At 36.9% G+C, this 22,500-nt stretch overlaps 3 protein-coding genes across 27 annotated transcripts in view; 2 read left to right on the top strand and 1 right to left on the bottom strand.

Moving 5' to 3' along the window:
• The window catches only part of LOC136837694 (sodium/potassium/calcium exchanger Nckx30C-like), a 537,491-nt gene that overhangs the window by 440,029 nt on the left and 74,962 nt on the right, over positions 1–22,500 (bottom strand). The window lies entirely within an intron of this gene.
• LOC136837434 (uncharacterized protein DDB_G0283697-like) lies at positions 6,438–6,905 on the top strand. Its single transcript, XM_067102213.1, has one exon. It carries the CDS (start codon positions 6,438–6,440, stop codon positions 6,903–6,905), a length of 468 nt encoding a protein of 155 aa, XP_066958314.1.
• Positions 13,522–18,834, top strand: LOC136837433 (uncharacterized). Its single transcript, XM_067102212.1, has 3 exons — positions 13,522–13,645; positions 14,507–14,553; positions 18,139–18,834. The coding sequence occupies exons 1-3, from the start codon at positions 13,522–13,524 to the stop codon at positions 18,832–18,834; spliced, it is 867 nt and encodes a 288-aa protein (XP_066958313.1).

The raw sequence follows: 22,500 nt of genomic DNA, 5'->3' as shown, positions 1-22,500 counted from the left end.
TAGACGCTGCATTATCGATGCTGGTGCGTGGTGGATTAATGTCCTGTGTGCTTTTCTTTAGTTTTCCTGGTATAGTTTTGGGCACTATTAACCTACCTCTGCTTGCTCTTCTGATATTCTTAGCTCCATGATGTTTTCGGTAATTCCTTCTATCTGTTTCCTGCCTGTATTATCATGTAGCATTCTCTTCTCCTTTCGAGACTATAAATTTAAGAACTGTAGTCTTTCCCAGTAGTCAAGGTCCTTAACTTCTTCTATTCTAGCTGTAAAGGACCTTTGTACACTCTCTGTTTGCGCAATATCCTTTTGGTTGTGTGGGTACCATATTATATTGCAATATTCAAGTGGACTACATACATACATTTTATAAAGCATAATCATGTGTTCCGCTTTTCTTGTTTTGAAGTGCCGGAACAACATTCCCATTTTTGCTTTGCATTTTGCCAATAGTATTGCTATTTGATCATTGCATAACATATTCCTATTCAACATCACACCAAGGTGTGATTGTCTCGTTATTAGGTCCTTTATATGCATATAGCATTCATTCTTTATCACCATAATTTATTGATTCAAATTTATCAGAGTTAAATACCATCCTATTTACCTCTGCCCATTCATATATTTTGTTTAGGCCTTTTTGTACCGTGTTCCTACCTTCATCATAAGTAATTTCTCTACTTATTCTTGTGTCATCAGCGAAATTTCTCACTACCGAGCCCTTAACATTACTGTCTATGTCTGTAATCATAATAACAAACAGCAATGCAGCTAACACCGTACCTTGTGGCACACCGGATATTACCTTAGCTTCATCCGATTTCTCGTCGTTTGCAGTTACTATCTGTTTTCTGTTTTGCAAAATTCTTTTATCCATCTTCCTACTTTGTCCACAACATTATGTTTTTTAATTTTTTGTCGCTAATATATTATGGTCTACCTTGTCAAAAGCTTTTGCAAAGTCTAGGTAAACACATCTGTATCTTTTTCGTTTATCATATTTTTATATATGCTTTCATGGTGGACTAACAGTTGGGTTTGTGTACTTTTTCCAGGTACAAAACCATGTTGTCCTATATTAAACAAACTATTTTTCATTAAATGTTTCATTATATTTTTCTTCATTACCCTTTCACACACTTTCATAATATGAGATGTCAGACTCACAGGCCTATAATTACTTGCCTCTAGTCTTGATCCACTTTTGAAAGTAGGGGTAATATATGCTAATTTATGCTCATAAATCTTGCCTGTATATATGCTTCGTGTTAATAATATTGCGAGCGGCTTTGCGATTGAATGAACCACTTTCTTTAACAAAATGGCAGGGATGCCATCTGGTCCTGCTGCTGATCCATTTTTAATTTCATTAATAGCCTGCACAATATCAGCTTCATTAATATCTATATCCGATAAATATTCACTATTTTCATCTCTTATTTCTGTATCATTATCTTCATTATCAATTCTAGGTGTAAATTCACTCTTATATCTTTCTGCTAATATGTTACATACTTCCTTTTTTTCATTCGTTAATCGCCCTTCAGTTCTTAGAGGGTCTATTTCTACTCCTCTTTTATTCATCTTTTTTGCATGAGTAAAAAATTTTGGGGTTTTGCTTGATATTTTGTAGGGTCTTTTCTTCTAGGTCCAGTTTTTCATTTTCTTTTGATTGTATAATATTTTGTTCTGAATTTTCTTTCTTTTTAGTTCCATCACTTTCCATGCATTCTTTTCTTTTGCACGACCTTTTTTCCACCTTCTGATTTTCTGGAACAGGATCCTTCTGTCTCTTGGTATGCATGACTGATGTTTACTTTTCTTCTTTGGTATATATTTATCCACTATTTTCTCTAATATTTTATATAATATTTCCATATTTACCTGTATATTATCACTTGCAAATATGTTTTCCCAGTCTTTGTTTAATGCTTCATTTATTTCTGACCATTTTATGTTCTTACTATAGAAATTGTATTTTCCATATCCTTCCCACTTTTTCGTCTCTTGATTATCTCTGTTTTCACTTGCTTTGGAATGGACTGTTAATTCTATGACATTATGGTCTGAAATACTCTTATTATATACTATTATATCTTAAACATAATTCACCTCGTTCACAAATACTAGGTCTAAGATATTATCCTCTCTTGTTGGCAGGTGATTTATTTGCTGAATGTTATGTTCTAGTAGCATATCTAATAGCTTTTCAAATTGCCTCTTATCTTCTGCACTACTATTACTCTTTTTTTTACATGTATAAATACAATCACAATCTCCTATTCGTTCTTTCCAATCTACGAAAGGAAAGTTGAAGTCTCTGGATAGGAGTATATTCCATTCTTTGTGATTTCTACATATATCATCTAATTTGTCTATATATGTCAAACCCTTTAGTATTAGGGGGTCTGTATATTACGATGTTTACTAATTTTTCAAATTCAAATTCTACCGCTATTAATTCACATTCTGTGTTACTATATTTCTCACAGATTTTTCCTTGATTTACGTCTCTCCCATATATTGCGGTTCCCCCTTGATTCCTATTTTTTCTATCTGATCTATAAGTTTGGAAACCCTTTATCCGATCATCATCACCAGTCTCTTGGGAGTACCAGGTTTCACTTACATTCATTATATCTATTTTTTCAGTTTGGATTAGTTCTTCTAAGAACTCTATTTTTCTTTTTGAGTTACTCAAAACTAAACCCTGCACATTCATCACTATGATGGTTTGCTTGTTATCCCCATTGTCTAATATGGGTAATAATAAGGATTTTCCCATGTCTCTTTCCTGTTCTGATATGTTGTTCTTTTCTTCATTTCCATAACCTCGGACATTAAAAGATCCAACTTTTCCAATATATTTGATCTTCCATCTTCATATTTATTCATTTTGTGTTTGTACCTACATCTATCTCCATATCTGCACCATCCCTTTGCATTGTAGATACATTGCTTCCTTGCACTGTACCTGGGTGCTGATGCCTCATATCGTGATGCTTTCATTTCATAACGTGTTGTTGGCTTGCTTTTTTCCTTCGTCTCATACTCTTTATTCCTTTCTTTATGTTTCTTTTTTATTTTGATTTTTGATATGTATTTGATTTTGATTTTCGTTCTTCATGGCTACAGGATGCATATACCTACACTTTTTGTTGAATCTGCACCCTTTTCCTTGTCTCAAGTTTCTGGATATTTTTGGATGTAGATCGCTGCATTCAACCTCATAGCCGTCTAGATATGCACGTTTGCCATAAATCTCATAGTTGTGACATATCTTGGGATGTTTTTAGTGACATCTTTCACCAAATCTGCAATTCCCTCTTTTCAAAAGAGTGCAGACTATGTCTTTCTTTCTTTTTTCTTGCTCTTTCCCATCAGTATGTATATCTGGGTACAACCTCTTTGGGATTTTATTTTGGGTTGTCATGTCATAGTTTATTTCTTCGTATGTATGCTGTTGTATTGCCTTATATGTAGAGTCTATGAGTTTCTCTGCATCCATACTCTTATCCTGTTCTTTGTTTTCATTATTGTTTTCTATCTCTTCAATCTTATTTTCTTCTTCTATTTCGTTTTCCTCGTCTTCCTCTTCCTCATTTTCTTCATCCTCTACTATTTGTACATTAAGTCTTGACTTAACAACATTGTCTATCCATATTAGACATGTTGAGCAAAATACTTGTGTCCTTTTTTTTATTTTGCTGTACTTCTGCGCATGTAGGGTGAGTTGGTACATGGCATGCACAGCATTTCCTTATCAGGTTTTGTGGATTTACAATGCTATACCACACATTACATGGATTGCATGCTTTAGGCATTCGTTTTCCTATTGCACCATATTCACCTTGTTCATTTCCTTTGTTGGAATGTGTTGATTGATGTAAATTTTCTTTATAAGTCCCTTGATCACTTGGAATTTCTTTGGTATACCTTCAATTATTTTCATTATGTTTTCTGCTGACTTCTTCCAGCTTGAAGTATCATATCCTTTCACTATGTCTGTGTATGTTTTTGCATCTTTTTGGTTGGAGTTGTTATTGATCTCAACGATAAGAAACCCCAACTCCCTGCTTGCCAAGTCATCATATTGGTAGTCTGCAAGGCAGGCAAGATTTCGCCATCTTTTGCCACTGTTGTTGCTAGACGCTTCCATGATGCTCAATTTTTAATATTTCACTCGAAAGAAAACACCTTAGTCGACGCTTTATCATGCTATTCTGACTTTAATCTAATCACCGACAGTTCACGAACACTTCTAGCTATAGATCACTCGCTAGTCGTATGTTATACGCGTGAAATCGGGTTGATTCTTCAGACCAAGAACGAATGCGTCTTCAGACCAAGAACGGGCACTTCGAGAGAGAAAGAGAGAGATTATTTCTGTGACAGATCACTTTCCCTGTGTAGAGAGAGAGAGAGAGAGAGAGAGAGAGAGAGAGAGAGAGAGAGAGAGAGAGAGAGAGAGAGAGAGAGAGAGCAGTCAATTTCAGATAAATGTTTCTGTGAGAGATCACTTTCCTGTGTGAGAGAGAGAGAGAGAGAGAGAGAGAGAGAGAGAGAGAGAGAGAGAGAGAGAGAGAGAGAGAGAGCAGTCAATTTCCGAATCATTATTTCTGTGAGAGATCACTTTTCCTGTGTGGGGAGAGAGAGAGAGAGAGAGAGAGAGAGAGAGAGAGAGAGAGAGAGAGAGAGAGAGAGAGAGAGAGAGAGAGCAGTCAATTTCGAATCATTATTTCTGTGAGAGATCACTTTTCCTGTGAGAGGAGAGAGAGAGAGAGAGAGAGAGAGAGAGAGAGAGAGAGAGAGAGAGATGCGTAATATTTCAGATCGAGAGGCTTGAATAGTTCCCCAAACTTCTTTCAAAATATCAAAATGACGTCAAGTGTGAAATTTATAACATGTAGAATGGTATTATTCAGTCAGGCGTTTGTAAATCTATATGATCGAAAGGTTAATTAATACTACTGGACCTGCCATTATAATGACCTCCCAAAAGCTAAAAATAAACTGACGATAAGGCAACCAAATTATTAATGGATAAACCACCTGGTGATGAGGACACGCCCTCTCCTAATTGAGCTTCATGGGGTGCCTGTTTAATCAAGAATCGGGTATGAAATATTATGTGTTCTGACCTACATCACAAGGAAGACTATGGGACGGTCAAGATTTAAGGGACCTCTTCAAATCACGCACTAAAATATTTTAACCACTTGGAGTGATTAATATACAGTATTATCCTATATAAACAAAAGACTATTAAGTTACCTCCCCCAGAAACTAAAATTGAAGTAAAATTCTTGATATAATGAAATAAGACTAAAGACATATTTGTGAAAACCAATTTGACAACAAATATAAAAACATTAAAGAAAAATAAGGCTATAAAAGACAAATACAGTTTGATATATTGTAATAAAGCTATGCATATTTGTGAAAACCAATTTGACAGCAAATTTAATATTATTAAAAAAAATAAAGCTATAAAGGACAAATATATATTGATATATTGAAATAAAACTAAAGACATATTTGTGAAAACCAATTTGACAGCAAATATATTATTAAAAGAAAAATAAGGCTATAAAGGACATATACATATTGATATAGTGTAATAAAACCGAAGATATACTTGTAGAAACCAATTTGACAGCAAAAATAACATCATTAAAGAAAAATAAAGCTATAACGGACAAATGCAAGGGGGCCCCTGCCTGCTGCACCAAATGAGGCCCCATAGGAGGGCCCCTAAATACAAACATTAATGGATAGATGGAACCCATAAACGCTGTATAAGCATGGCCTCCTACGTACCGATAGGATTTTCTGAAACAACGGGGGCACTAATGGTCCTCTTTTAGAAAGCTAAAATGTAAAGGCTAGCAAAAGGGGTTACACCAGAGTAATGTGTAAACTGCGAAACAATAAATGTAAATGTAATGTGTAAATATATATATATATATATATATATATATATATATATATATATATATATATATATATATATATATATCCCTGGGAAATGCTTGCTTTCACTACGTCAGCCAAATTCTGTTTGATTCATCACTTAAGTTAAAGGGACAATTTAAAAAACAATCATATTCCGTATGATACCTTTAAAGCATCCATCTTGACTATGCAGGGTTTTTTTTTTTGTACATTTGTGAGATATCAGGCAATATAACAAATACTATTATAGGCAGCCCTAGCAGTCTTGTCCATCTTATGCATTTCTGGCCACACACACACGAGAGAGAGAGAGAGAGAGAGAGAGAGAGAGAGAGAGAGAGAGAGAGAGAGAGAGAGAGAGAGAGAGAGAGAGAGATGCTACTGCAATTTCCTGTTTGCTCCTTGAGAATTTTGCAAAAGAATGGGGAGAAAGAGGGAGAGATTCAGCTAACTTCTCCTTCCCCATGAATGACGCAAAAATCATGAAGAAGAAGAAGAAGAAGAAGAAGAAGAAGAAGAAGAAGAAGAAGAAGAAGAAGAAGAAGAAGAAGAAGGAAAAGGAGGAAAAGGAGGAGGAGGAGGAGGAGGAGGAGGAGGAGGAGGAGGAAAAGCGAGTGAGAAGGAAGGGGAGCAATCACAGCAGCAGCAGAAGAAGAAGAAGAAGAAGAAGAAGAAGAAGAAGAAGAAGCAGGAGGAGGGGAGGAGGAGGAGGAGGAGGAGGAGGAGGAGGAGGAGGAGGAGGAGGAAATGGGAGGGAGAAGGAAGGAGAGCAATCACAGTCTCCCTCAGGAGGCGCAGAAGGAGCTGCTGTAAAGCAACAAAAACCAGCGGGCACTAAGAGAAAGGAGGAAGACGTGAAGGAGAAAGATGCAGACAGACCCAGAGTGACCGTTGAAGAATACGGAGGTCGAGTCGGAGTCGATAAGTCGAAGGACAGACGGACGGACTGACAGCTGACTCAGGTGGCTGACAGCTGACTCAGTTCAGACTCATTACCTCCCTACTTTGCTCAAGTCTAGAGATTTGGATCCACGTCGTTTTCGAGTGTATTGCCGGATACACACACACACACACACACAAAAGTAATACGATGTGATTTCTTTTATTAATACATGAAAGTCCACAATTATGTATATGAGCAAAAACTGTTTTGAATCAATACAAGTCAAAAAAATTATTAAATATGGATTACCGGATACACACACATACAAAGTAATACAATGTGATTTCTTTTATTAATACATGAAAGTCCACAATTATGTATGTGAGCAAAAACTGTTTTGAATCAATACAAGTCAAAAAAATGATTTAAAATGGATTCCCGGACACACACACATAAAAATTAATACAATGTGATTTTTTTTATTAATACATGAAAGTCCACAATTATTTATATGAGCAAAAACTGTTTCGAATCAATACAAGTCAAAAAAATTATTAAAAATGGATTCCCGGATACACACACACACAAAAAGTAATACAATGTGATTTTTTTTATTAATACATGAAAGTCCACAATTATTTATATGAACAAAAACTGTTTTGAATCAATACAAGTCAAAAAAATTATTAAAAATGGCTGAAGAGGGCCGCCGTTCAAACGGTCGAAAGCTTCCATTTTTAATCAACTTTTCGACTCGTATTGTTTTCAATATACAGTTTTCGCTCATTTTCTTAATTGTGGATTTCCACTTATTATTTCTGGTCAGAGTAGAGTGATGCACCATAGATATTTCGCATCATCAAACATGTCGTAGATTTTTCATTAAGGAAGAGGATTTTATTAAGTGTCTGGAACTGAATATAGTTGAATTGACTGAATAAGGAGTTTAGGCGAAAGGCCAAGCACTGGGACCTATGAGGTCATTCAGCGTTGGAAAGAAAATTAAGAGTAAGAAGGTTTGAAAGGTGTAACAGGAGGAAAATCTCGCAGTTGCACAATGAAATAATTGTTAGGAGAGGGTGGATAGCAAGATGGAAGAAAGATATATGAATGGAGGTACAGTAAAATGAATGAAAAGGGTTGCAGCTAGGGGCCGAAGAGACGCTGCAAAGAACCTTTAAGTAATGCCTACAGTGCAACCCGTGAGGTGCACTGACGGCACTAGCCCCCTAGGGTGTATACTGAGTTACGAGTCAGCAGTGAAAAACAAACCTCGCATTTATCTGATCACAACTGATAACCTAACGATCATGATATCGAAGTGATTTCAGATCTACCTGTAGCTACAGCATCTCATCACATTTTCTGTGATTTCTGTATATAAAGCATGTCATTTGTTACATATTGTAAACCTTAAAAATGTCCTTTTTAACGATTTCCTCTATATATATTCTCTCTTCCCATTCGAAATGAATCAGATAGCCATTCCACGGCTGAACAAAACGCCTTGATAAAAAAAAAACCTTTCATGAAATATTTCCAATTATCTAAACTTTGGAATACACAGTGCAACATTGGCGATTTACCCAGTAGACCGGAATAATGGGAACTCTATTATAATAACTCAGAATGGCCATTCAGAGGGAGGGGTGGGGGACTCGCTTGTTATTAATAGCTCGAACATAAATATATTCAATCATTTCTATGACTTTTCCCTCAAAACAGATCACACGGAACGCTTTCCCAATTTGTGACTGATAGAATAATAGAATAGTACAGAATATAGAATTTAGGACAATGCCAAGCCCTGGGATCTATGAGGTCATTCAGCGCTGGGCAGTAGATTGACAGTAAAAAGCTTCGAAAGGTGTAACGAGAAAAACCTCGCAGTTGCACTATGAAACAAATGTTAGAAGAGGGTGGAAAGTATGATGGAAGAAAGAAAATATGAACGGATATATATTAATAGGAATGAAAGGGGTTGAAGAAGCTAGGGGCCGAAGGGACGCTGCAAAAGAACCTTAAGTAATGCATGAGGTGCACTGACGGCACTACCCCCTACGGGGCTGATTAATATTCGCAGGCACTTTGACACCCATATCAGTATGCTGCAACTTCAGCTCGTTAGCAAATAACAGGTTTTAGGAAAGTGTCGTAAAATACGACGGCAGGAAAAATGGGATACTTTAATATTTTGAAAACTGGCCTGAGGCATGCAACGCAAGAACTTCAATCTACACTGGCTTTTGCCAGAACAAAGAACAAAGACCTCACTTTTTATAGACGAATTTTCGCAAGATTCTATAAAAACAACGTAAGCTTGAAGGATAAATAGCTAATCGAACCTAAATACCCATCAGAAATGGCCCCTTAAAAACGAAAAGCTGATTTAGATCAGAGGTCCACCCATATTTTATACCAAAAGGTTCAACAACTATTATGTGGACCAGCCATGAAAAGCGTGGTTCCTTTGAAAACAGATCTGAATATTATTTAATCTTTGCAAAACCTCTTCTCAGAATTCTAGGAAAAGGCAAACTTTAAAATATCTGAAAAACACACACCCACTCGTGGTTTTACCTACCATCTTTAGTAAAGGAATTTTTCCAATTGCCATCAACTCTTTTATGTAATATTTAGCCCGTATGAAAATAAGGTTAAGTAGGACGAACATACGATAATGAAGAAGATACAGACATATATAACAACAGCATCGATGAACTGTAAAACAAGCTGGTCTGGGAAAAATGGCATGTAATTGATAACAGGTCGTTATGCATCACCAGATAAGAGAGACTCACCTAAATTGAGAAAAGAATAAGTACAGACATTTACAAGGGAAATGGTACAAGGGAAAGTTCCAAGGGCGCCAAGAGGCTGGAATTTTAAAAACCCACGTAAATGTCAAAAAGACATTAGTTTTCCCAGTTGTTCCAAAGATGAGCATGAAACCTTGATCTGAAGTCTAGTATATTTTTAGAAACTTCAGTACTATAATGATATCGGAAGAGCCTCGGAATTATTCATGGAATATAGGTCACAGAGTCATAAGGAAATGGAAATCTTTCATTCACTAATATGCCTTAACTTTGAAAGAAATGTAAGGTAAAGTGAATTTAAACTTTGTTTCTTTCACCTCCTATTATAGGGAAATCCATAGTTCAAAAATCTCTATGGGGGACGAGAACAAATTTTGTAACAATGGTTTCAGCCTTCATTGCAAGTTGCATAACTCTCCTCTCTTTTAGTAAACTGAAATCGAACACAAAAATCTGTTCTTCACCCTAAGTCACGCGAGGAACCCCATATAACTGTCAGTCATACATCAATCCAAGTCATTTAAAACGCTCTCTTTTAAAAAAAATAAAATAATGCAATCCTTCTACACGAACACCAGGACCATTTGTTTTAATATTACGCCAAAAAAAAAAAATCATAAATCCCAGCGTTACCTCATCCATCACGTGCTCGATTTCTGACTTTGTGTTTTTTTTTTTTTTGCAACAGTAAATCAAGAAAAAAAATAATTAGAAGAGATGATTTCACCAGCTACAGAAAATAGCAGCTTAAAGGCTTCAACGGAATGTTAATTTTATAAGATTCAGTATTAGGGATTAAGAACTAGAATTATTTTTCATACATGAAATTTTTTTTGTGCTTCGATCATACTACTCAGGTAGAGAAAAAACTTTATCATTAACTTCATTATTAATTCAAATTTCGTGTTACTTTTCTGCTCTTCCATCTTTCATCATAGTCACGATTTCCTTTTCCATTTTCGTAGAGGATTTTACCTTCAATAATATCGTCAGTACGGGAAGCCACTTGACAAAAACGACTATAAATGGCGAATTCCGAAGCTCGTAATAGTCTTCCGCATCAGCTATAACTCACAATATACCTGTGGTATCAGAGATGGCACGATTATGGTTTCTGTTTATGAATACCTAATATTTCTACACGAACTTGAGAAGTTTTTATATTCAGAAAGAGAGAGAGAGAGAGAGAGAGAGAGAGAGCTAAAAGATATGATCTTCATTAAATAAATCATGGAAATAAGTTCATCTCTAGGGTGCGTCATGACACAGCTGACCTCGTATTTCTTTAAACCTGTCCTGTGTAAACGTATCTCATTATTATTATTATTATTATTATTATTATTATTATTATTATTATTATTATTATTATTATTATTATTATTGACGAAATCCACAGTGGTGTAGATGTAGATATATATTTTAGAAATATATATACAAAAGAGAGCTTTCGCGAACCTGCTCGAAGTAGAATAGAGCAGTTTCTCGAAAGCTCTCTTTTGCATATATATTTCTAAAATATATATTTACATCTACACCACTTTGGATTTCTTCACTAATTTAGTGACTCATGCTATTACGATATTGTTATGGATTATTATTATTATTATTATTATTATTATTATTATTATTATTATTATTATTATTATTATTATTATTATTATTATTATTCAAATGATGGGCCCTATATACAGAACAAGCCCCTAACAGAGACCATTGACTTGAAATTCAAGCTTCCACAGAATATGGTGTTCGTTCGAAAGAGGTTCCAGAAAGTAATGGGAAACACAGAAAGAGGACATCAGTTATCAGATAAACAGGAAAATTAACGAACGAATGCAAGTTCTTTGACCTTATAACCGCATCATCTAACTACTGTACTCCAATTGACCACATCCTTCGCCTTATCTTCTCGGTGTCTTCGCAAATAACGAGCGGGCGAACTCAAACCGGAGATCAATACTCGGCAAACTTGCAGATTCCCTTCGCCCGAGTTTCTCCATCCATTCACACCAGCCAACAAAACCTCCAGTTTCAGCCTTCCTTGGCACAGTGAGGTGGCGTTCTTCTTTGTGGATGGAGGAGATCAATGCCTCTGCTAGTGTAGTAGAGCTTGATGACCGGGTTGCGAGGTCCCTTAGGGAGGGAGGGAGGGAGGGGAAAGCCCATGGGAGGCCACCCCCTCCCCCCTCCACGGAGGGCTATTGACTGTGAAAAAATGTGAGGCAATGCCGGCAAAATTAAGTAACATGCAAGCTGTGTGTTTGTGTTACCCTGGCAACGGCAATGTCCCGACCGCATACGTGGGGGAGGAGGGCCAAAGGATGTTGCCTTATATTAAGTTTATTTTCTTAGATCATTCTGAAGTGACCAATGGCGTCCGTTATAGGTAAATGTATTTTGTTGGGTGCCAGAGGAAATCTCGATAAAAAGGTGCTTTTCCAAAAATTCACACTTTCGTACTAATATAATTATTAGCTTAGCGTGGTTTATGAATTCTTCCCTGAATTAGTTTAGAACAGAATAGAATATATAGCATTTAGGTCAAAGGCCAAGCGCTGGGGCCTCTGCGGTCTTTCAGTGCTGAAACGGAAATTGGCAGTAAAAAGGTTTGATAGGTGTAACGGGAGGAAAACCTACCTATCACACTATGATTCAATTGTTAGAAGTGTGTGGAAAGTAAGATGGAAAAAAGGGAATATGAACGGAAGCACAGTAAAAGGAATGAATGGAGTTACAGCTAGAGGCCGAAGGGACGCTGCAGAGAACCTTGAGTAATGCACTGATGACACTACCGCCACCGCCCCCACCCCCAGCCACGGAAAAAAAAACATTAAGGTGATGGTGATATGCTCATAATGACTATCAACTATCGTCACTGCTATTATTTTCTGCCAGTCTAATACAGTTTCATTTTAATTCTTTTTTATATAGGTTACTTCTTTCGTGACTATACTGCAATAAAATTTAATGGGAGGATATAAATGCAACAAAAGAAATTTATCTCTTTGGTGCAGTGCCTATTGTATCTTCCCTGTTCTTCCCGTAAACATCTACATCAAGTATTCGTTCCCATCTATCTTTTATTTCTTTGATTTTACGACATATCTCTCTCTCTCTCTCTCTCTCTCTCTCTCTCTCTCTCTCTCTCTCTCTCTTGAGCAAGACTTCTGCTGATGGCAGACTCTGCTTCCGTTGCATATATATAGGTAAATTTGTATGTATATGTACGACCAGCCCTCTGCCCTTATGCAGATCTATAGTAGGCATTGTCTCTACTCTTCAGCGTCCCCCCCCCTCTTCTCTCTCTCTCTCTCTCTCTCTCTCTCTCTCTCTCTCTCTCTCTCTCTCTCTCTCTCGCTCTCTGATGTTTCCCCATTGTCCTTTAAACGATGAATCAGGGATGAATCCCACGTATAGAAAACGTTCAAAACATAAGTGATTTTTGCTACCTACTTCTTTGTATATTTCTCCTCCTTTTCATCCTTCTCAATCCTTCGTTAGCATTTTTCGTCTCAGCTTCACTTCAGAAGATGGATTGGATTATGAGACTGATGAATAGGTTCTCGATAATATGATTATTAACTTATATAAACACTGTCTTCTCTTCCATACCTTTTGAAGGCACTCTGCTGCCTTCCTTGTTTCAACTATTCTATGGCTCAACTCTTCTCTCGTCCTGCCATTACCCGTTATGTTAACTCCCAAATACCTATGCAAATCAGATTATATATATATATATATATATATATATATATATATATATATATATATATATATATATATATATATATATATATATACATCCCTTTAAATCAAGTGGCTTCAGGAAGCGCTATCCTTCCGATTTTCACCAAGTATTCCAGGATGAGGTTGCTATCCCTATCCATATCCTGGCCCACCATGCTCAGAGAGCTTAGTGCCAATGACATCACGTCATATCTTTCGTGGTCGCCCACTGGAGAACTGACTAAACCAAATGTTGATCAAGGTAACAAAATGCAAATGACTGAATGAATTAAACAAATGAAACTTGCTTGATTTAGCGTGACGAAAACAAGAGGGAAATACTGAACATTTCTGAGGTGGTGAGCTTCTCACCTCATACAAATGAAAACTTGACACGGAAGTTACATTCATTATTAAATTGACGGAACACTGGAATAGCCACGACAGTCAGTTTCATCTCTGAATTAAAGGAACATTGGAAAAGGCAGAGTTCCAGCGAATATGCAGAGCCTAACTCACATTCTAGATGTGACGGAATTCAGTGGCATACAGTCAAACAGGGCTCTGTCATATATGTATGCACAAAGTGTAATGCTGGGGAGACTTTCTTACCTTCGTTAGCAACTAGTGTATTTGTAACTGATGAGGTGGGACCAGGGAGAATAGCTAACTGAGTCTCACCCAGGATACAGAAGCAATATTTATCAAATAGTATATAATCCCCACCTAAGCCGGCGAAACTGCGCAATTTTCTATAAGGAAGAGTTTTGTCAGGCCCTAATCCTTTTAAATAATATTGATTAAACTAATGCCCACAAATTTTGACACATTTGAAGGATCAGGTTTCCCAAGTACAAAACATTACTAGAGAGTTGATTGAGTACTAGACAAATTAATAGACGAAATTCGCCTTAATTCTAGAAAACAATGAATAAGGACCATAATACATCGTCCGCAAATAAGCGACTGAATCAGGAGAGCATGAAAATGCTGAGAGCATGAAAACCTTAATAGAAAACATTCTTACATTCTCCCAACGTTATATACTGTACATGTCACTGAGCTAATTATTCGCGAGAAAGCCTCCGGTCTACTCCCGTTCCTTCTTTCATTCTTTTCACAGCCTCGCTAACAAAGAGAAGAGTCAGACCCAGCTTCCACGAAGAGAAGGTTCTACTGGGTCTGATAAGTCTCGCACAAAACTAATAAACCCAGCATCTTCCTATACCTTGGAGTGGTGGTGAATTGGAACTGGAATTGGAATATAAGATTTAGGCCAAAGGCAAAGCACTGAGACCTATGAGGTCATTCAGAGTTGAAAGGGAAATCGAGAGTAAAAAGGTTTGAAAGATGCAATAAGAGAAAAACCTCGCAGTTGTACTATGAAAAAACTGTTACGACAGGGTGAAAAGTAAGCTGGAAGATAGCTTATATGAACGGAGGTACAGTAAAAGGAATGAAAGGGGTTGCAAGTAAGAGCCAGAGGGACGCTGCAAGGAACTTTAAGTAATGCCTATAGTGCACCGCGCGAGGTGCACTGACGGCACTACCCGCCTACGGGGGGGGGGGGAGAGAAGACAACAGCCTGAGAAGCCTTTGAAAGTGACTGCAAACGACTGCTCCCTAAAACGTGTTCAGATATGATAAGGGTCATTCCACGAGCACACTGTAAAATATGACATTCGAAATGTTCAGCTTTTGTTTACTTATACAGTGACAGACGGGGAAGTCTTATCAAGCGTAAATGTCTACATTCAAAATGTCTACTGAATATGTGCATGTATACATACCTACACAAAACAATTCAAGGCACCATCTTGAAAAACAGGTTAAGCCCTGGCCAGTCGAGTTCTGGTTTTTTTTTCACTTTCCCCACAGACCAGATTTTATGGTTTTAACTTCAGCTAAAAGCTACTCCAGGAGAAACAGCCTTTGCAGTTGGGTGATACGGGCTTTATCTACAGCAACAGCAACAACCTGCTGTATTCAGTCTGTTGAAAATGGAATGTAGCCTGTTGTGAAACGTCCAGATAACTAAAACTATGCGAAAGCTTGAACAATTATGCTATGTTATTCAAGTGACAAGATCTTTACTCTTCCGACTATAAGTCGAAGCTACAACGTCTTTCCGCTAGCTTGGAAGAAAAAAATCATTATTTGCAATGCTTTTAGAAATACACGCACACACTGTACATATATATGCATACATACATATATACATGTGTATATATATATATAGATATTTATATATATACATAATACATATATACACAATATTTATATAGCCTATATATACACACAAATACACACACACATATATATATAGATAGATATAGATAATATATATGTGTGTGTATGTATGTAAGGGCGCGAGTACACCCATACACCCTGAATTGTACTTCGCTCCTGAGCAAGCAACAGCACCTACGGATTTTTGCAAAACTAATCCTTCCCACTGAAAAACATTGCCCTTATTTCTGCCCAGCATTTATCCCGTCACACCAGAAACATGTCCGTGATAATATGAATGAAGATAAACCTTAACAAATTTATTTTCTCCGTCCAAAACCCAGTTTATTTCGCATCAACTCCATGGCTGTCCATTTCTTTGTCCGAGACTGTAAATTTCCGCGCGATGTGTTCTCGTGTGTGTGTGTGTGTGTGTGTGTGCGTGTGTGTGTCTGTGTCTGTGTGTTGTCCTGAGAAGTGTGCATAAGAGGCCCCACGTAATGAGTGCGTGATCAAGTGGCAGACATCCTAATCTACAGAGGAAATTCGAGTCTTCCTATTACACTCGCCACTTCAGGATTTTCCAAAATGTGTGTCACACTGACACATATTTCTCTCTCTCTCTCTCTCTCTCTCTCTCTCTCTCTCTCTCTCTCTCTCTCTCTCTCTCTCTCTCCTTACATCTTTCTCGTCTACTTCTTCTTCTTCTTCTTCTTTTTCTTTCTCTCCCTCTCTCCTCACATCTTTCTCGTCTACTACTACTACTACTACTACTACTACTACTACTTCTTCTTCTTCTTCTTCTTCTTCTTCTTCTTCTTCTCTCTCTCTCTTCTCTCTCTCTCTCTCTCTCTCTCTCTCTCTCCGTCTTCTCCTCTTCTTCCTCCTCTCTCCCCACATCTTTCTCGTCTATTTCTTCTTCTTCTCTCTCCTCACATCTTTCTCTTCCTCTTCTCCTTCTTCTTCTTCCTCCTCCTCCATTCCATCTTCTTTGAGACAGTCTCTCGTCATTCATCCGTCGAGTAAGGCGTTGCTGGCAAGTTATGAAAAGTGTCCTTTTCATTATTCTCTCATTTCGTTTTTTTTTTTTTTTATCTTTTCATTTCGTTCTTTCACTTCAGGTCCGAAGCTGCACCGTCTTATGATCTGCCGTTCGTTCTACTTCTTCCCTTCCTTTGATCTTCTGTTTTTTCTCTTTCCATTCATTTTAGAAACGATCTATGGACAATTTTACTCTCTTTAGTGAACTTTTTAACTGTAGACGACCTTTTAGGGAGATACGGATTACCCGAGTTCGAGCAAAGGTTATGTAAGATGCAATAAGTTTAAGTAAAATTTTTCTCGCCGGTAATATAATGTTCGAATATACATACATACATAAATACATGCATACATACATATGTGCATACATAAAAACTTCCTACGAGATGAAAATCGAAAGAAAAACTTCCATCCTGTGTTTCTGTTTCTCACGATTCATGCTTATGATGAAAATGACATTGTAACAAATGCTGCTACAGGATTTGGGTTATGGAAAGGTCATTTTTATTTTGGGTGCGGAGGTGGGGTGATAACAAGACAAAGAAGGGGGGGGCTAAAAAAGGAAAAAGGTAAGACAAGAAGACAAAAGGGAGGGGGCCAAAAAAGACAAAAGGTGTGCAAAAAATACCTGTTCGTGGAAAGGACTAGGGTCCCTTTTGGAGACTTAAGAAACAGATAGACAAAATTGTAAAACAGTAAAATAATCAAAAGGCTACGATGGTAAGAACATGATCGAAGGTAAACAATAAGGAATACGTATATGAAGGGAATAAGTATATGAAGAATCAAAAAGTAAAATTAGGAAACAGAAGATTTATTTGAATAATCAAGGTTCTACGAAACCTGAATTCTACTTCCATTTACAAAGCCTGAATGAGGAGGTATGATAAATACGAGTGAATCAAATAAGGTAACATGTATGTATGTATGCCTGTATGGAAACTGAGGTAAGGAGCAGCACACCTACCCTACAGAACTGACAGACTACTTAAAGAACACAGGGTCGCAGAGAATAGCCACCTGATAACAGATGAATGTTATTAAACCTTGATCTTAGATTTCAACATAGCCTTCACGTTAAGAGGTCAATAGGAACCGGCAGGGAAAGGTGCCACTGTATCTAAAGGTTGTATTACTGCACTCAAAGAACTCAAGAGCTGACAGACGCTGAAAGAGCGTTGCCTGAACTCTATAAAAAAAAAAAAAGTAGACTCATCGAACCAAATGATCTCGTGACAGCGTTTCATTCAAATTACCCCTTCTGGGTGCGTTACTCTAGAGTGCATTACCCTTTCTGAGTGCACTTCTCTTTCTGAGTACATTACCCCATCTGAGTACATTACCCCTTCTGAGGACATTTCTCCTTGAGTGCATTACCCCTGCACTACCCCGTCTAAGCGCATTACCCCTTCTGAGTGAATTTCTCCTGAGTGCATTACCCCTTCTGAATACATTACCCGTTCTGAGAGTATTTCTCCTTCTGAGTGCACTACCTCTTCTGAGTGTATTGCTTTTTCTGAGTGCATTTCTCCTGACTGCACTAGTCCGTCTGAGTGCACTACCCCTTCTGAGTGCATTACCCCATCTGAGAGCATTTCTCCTTCTGAGTGCATTATACCCCCTCTGAGTGCACTACCCCTTCTGAGTGCACTACCCCTTCTGAGTGCACTACCCCTTCTAAGTACATTTCCCTTGAGTGTATTACCCCCTCTGAGTGCAGTACCCCCTAAGAGTGCATCGCCCCTTCTGTGTGCATTACTTCCGAGTGCATTACCCCTTCTGAGCGCACTACCCCTTAAGAATGTATTACCCCTTAAGAGTGCATCACCCCTTCTGAGTGCATCACCCCTTCTGAGTGCATTACTCCTTCTGAGCGCATCACCCCTCAAGAGTGCATCACCCCTTAAGAGTGCATCACCCCTCAAGAGTGCATCACCCCTCAAGAGTGCATCACCCCTTCTGAGTGTATTACTCCTGAGTGCATCACCCCTTCGGAGTGCATTACTCCTGAGTGCATCACCCCTCCTGAGTGCATTACCCCTTCTGAGTGCACTACCCCTTAAGAGTGCATCACCCCTTCTGAGTGCATTACTCCTTCTAAGTGCATTACCCCTTCAGAGTGTATTACCCCTCAAGAGTGCATCACCCCATCCGAGTGCATTACCCCTTCTGAGGAAGTAATACAGGTTAAAAAATAAGCAGGTTTGTTTGCTCCTCTTCAGTACCTGGCTACATTCTACTTACGCTCTCACCTCATTATTCATTTCTTGCTCACCCAGATGCACCAAGTACCGATTTTATTGTTAAATTTGGTGTTACCAAGGTCACAGATGCCACGATCGTGACATCAGAAATACAATACTTGCTAATCTCATTTTGTAATACGAATGATATAAAATATAAATGCTTACTAATGGACACGTACCAAAAAATTGAATGAAATGACATATAGGATTTAAGCTAACAGTCAACCGCTGGGGTCTATGAAGTCATTCAGCGCAGAAAGGGAAACTGACAGTAAGAAGGTCTGAAAAGTGTAACAGGAGGAAAACCTCGCAGAGTCACTATGAAACAATTGTTAGGAAAAGATAGAGAAAAGTAAGACGGAAGGAGGAGATTGTGAATGGAGGTACAGTAAAAGGAATGAAAGGGGTTGCAGCTAGGGGCCGAAGGGACTCTGCAAAGAACCTTAAGCAATGCCTACAGTGCAACGAGTGTGATGCACTGACGGCACTATACTCCTACGGGGTCATAAAACATAAAAGCTTACGAATGGACGTATACCCAAAAATTTTACTAAGTAACCCACACAAGAGAAAACTACTTCCAGGTTTCCTGGAAGGATTTTGGTTGCAGTCGTGACTCTGTAGTCTTTCCAGTAAAAGGCCTTTGAATTGTGTATTTATCTATGCTTGAATCCCGATTGTTGAAGCAAATCGCCTGCAGGGAATGTTGGCTGAGTCATGAGCTTTGATAACTCGAGCCAACGAGGAAATAATGTTTGTTGCACCGAATCTGCTGGAATTTCCCAACTAAAGTTTTTTCTTTTTTTAAATCAAGGGTCTGTGAATTTTAAGCGAAAACTATAATGACCATAAAGAAAGGTTTCGATTTTCCTAAATCCGACTACAAATGTATTTATATTTTTATCTAGCCATCAATCTATTAATTTGTCTTTTCTTTCCTTTCTAATAACTGATCTATTATTTTTGTATTTCCTATGATCTTCAGTAACCGCTTTCAAATGAACACCATATTCTTTGGAAGCTTGAATTTCAAGTCATATGGACAGAGGTTTATCTTCCGCACAATAATAATAATAATAATAATAATAATAATAATAATAATAATAATAATAATAATAATAATAATAACAGTAAGCTTCATCATCATCATCATAATTATAAATGTACGACTTACAAATATGCATCAATTATTACTAGTTCTAAACGAAAAATCTTTTCCATTTTTAAAAGCCTGCAGGTCAAAGGCTAAATAAATTTTACTACACAGTCAAATCGCGCTTGTGAAAATAAATCGTTCTTTTTTTCTTTTTTCAGTTTATAATTGGGTCAGTTTACGAAGGAAAAACAAATGAATAAAGCTGTATCAAAATGTTAATGACCAATATTATACACTGGGGTGGAAATTAATGATCCAAATATATATATAAAAAAAAAAATTATGAGACTCAATAAGCACAATGAATTGACGAAGGGTTACCCGATGCTTTCGGCTGTACTCGTACATTCGCCGAGTACAGAAAAAACTGGCTACAATTTGATTGTTTTCCCAAAAAAGTATTGCTGATGTTACTGTACGATGTAGCGGTGAGCGTTCTTATTACTTTTTAGTTTTCTGTAAAAGAAAACTATTGTGCCGGCTTTGTCTGTCCGTCCGCCCTCAGATCTTAAACTATTCTAAGGCTAGAGGGTTGCAAATTGGTATGTTGATCATCCACCCTCCAATCATCAAACATACCAAATTGCAGCCCTCTAGCCTCAGTAGTTTTTATTTTATTTAAGGTTAAAGAAAGCCATAATCGTGCATCTGGCAACGATATAGGACAGGTTACCACCGGGCCGTGGTTAAAGATTCATGGGCCGCGGCTCATACAGCATTATAATGAGACCAACGAAAGGTAGATCTATTTTTAGTGGCCTTGATTATACGCTGTACAGAAAACTCGATTGCGCTGACGAAACTTCAGCGCATTTTTTACTTATTATTCAAAACACAAACCTTTCGAGGCTGTTATTTTCTACGACGTAATCTACGTCAGATTAAGTAACTGCTAATTCCTAAACGTTTTGCTTACCATAGAGCATTAAGGAATTTACCACAGAGTTTTGTTAATTTAGAGTAAATTCTCCATAAAGACAATTACCGAAGAAATGACGTTCATCATACCTATTCGACGCTAATTCCAATTGTTTCCAACATTTGCAATACATTTTATTTGAGTTATTTCGTCCTTAGCTTTGCCATTTCTGTTCCAAAGCTTCTGTTTTTTTAGTTTTCTATAACACTACAACTTCTAAAAAGAAGCGTTGTTGCTTCCTTGAGGATCAGACCACACTCCTTTTCCCTTTTTTTTAAATCTTGTTGTGACACCAGATGGACAAACTAATTAATCAATCAATCAATCAATCAATCAGCCTTTTGTTATCCGGGTTAGATAAAGGCACTAAGAGCGAATTCATGCTGGCCCTCGTTTTAAAAATAAACTAATTATACCTACAAGCAACACTTTAGTCATGAGATCTTAGTGTTTTGGGTTTAAATAATTCGCAATACCGTATTTTTACGTCAAGGTCGAAAGGGTGAAGTTAGTTCAGGTCAGTAAACTAAAGAACTATTAATTATACTAGCGCGTCTCCAAGTGTCTACGCATGTACTGATATGCAGTCAGTACTGAACTTTCTTAATGTGTTCTGGCTAGTGAATAACAGTTCATTATTTTCTTTTATTTCGAGAATCCTGTCTCCATCCTTATAACGTTTGGCCAGATTTTTTTTATGTCATCCATATCTAAAAACTGATGTTTGTTTTCATTTCTGTGTATCAAATCCATTAATATCTTTATATCTTCTGTGAAACACTGCTTCTATCTAAACATAACTGAACGTTTCTAAACATTCCTATTTTAAGAATTTTTTATCTAAACATTTCTAAACATTTCTATCTTAAGAATTTTTTATCTAAACATTTCTAAACGTTTCTATCTTAAGAATTTTTTATCTAAACATTTCTATCTTAAGAATTCTTTATCTAAACATTTCTAAACATTCCTATCTTAAGAATTTTTTATCGCAACATTCCTAAACATTTCTATCTTAAGAATTTTTTCTCTAAACATTTCTAAACGTTTCTATCTTAAGCACTTCTGTGCACTCCCTAAATTTTATGTTATTATTTAGTAATCAAGGATTAATTTCAAATTACTTTTAATATTGCATTTGCTACTCTGACAGACTAGAAGGAAAAAAGTAATTAAAAATACAAAATATTAAAATCATTCCTTGAACTCGAGTATTTTGTATCACGAAAAGAGATGAAGCTGAACCCATAACAATTTTACACTAAAAAGATCAAGTTACAAAAATAAACGAAGTATATTTTTGTTACTTGTTCTTTTTAGTGTAAAGTTTACTTGTTCTTTTTCGTGTAAAAGTTACTTGCTCTTTTTAGTGTAAAATTTACTTGTTCTTTTTAGTGTAAAATTTACTTGTTCTTTTTAGTGAAAAATTTACTTGTTCTTTTTAGTGTAAAGTTTACTTGTTCTTTTTCGTGTAAAATTTACTTGTAAGTTCTTTTTAGTGTAAAATTTACTTGTTCTTTTTAGTG

Source organism: Macrobrachium rosenbergii, chromosome 59, assembly GCF_040412425.1.
Source record: "Macrobrachium rosenbergii isolate ZJJX-2024 chromosome 59, ASM4041242v1, whole genome shotgun sequence".
NCBI lineage: Eukaryota > Metazoa > Arthropoda > Malacostraca > Decapoda > Palaemonidae > Macrobrachium > Macrobrachium rosenbergii.
The sequence above is the reverse complement of the archived record's forward strand: the minus strand, read 5'-3'. Positions and strand labels throughout refer to the sequence as shown.

Excerpts from the sequence above, each read along its gene's own strand:
- LOC136837434 (XM_067102213.1), top strand. The coding sequence starts at position 6,438 with ATGAAGAAGAAGAAGAAGAAGAAGAAGAAGAAGAAGAAGAAGAAGAAG.
- LOC136837433 (XM_067102212.1), top strand. The coding sequence starts at position 13,522 with ATGAGGTTGCTATCCCTATCCATATCCTGGCCCACCATGCTCAGAGAG. Across the intron at positions 13,646-14,506 it reads TAAACCAAATGTTGATCAAG|CCTCGCTAACAAAGAGAAGA; the intron begins GTAACAAAATGC and ends TTCTTTTCACAG. Across the intron at positions 14,554-18,138 it reads CCAGCTTCCACGAAGAGAAG|TGCACTACCTCTTCTGAGTG; the intron begins GTTCTACTGGGT and ends TCTCCTTCTGAG.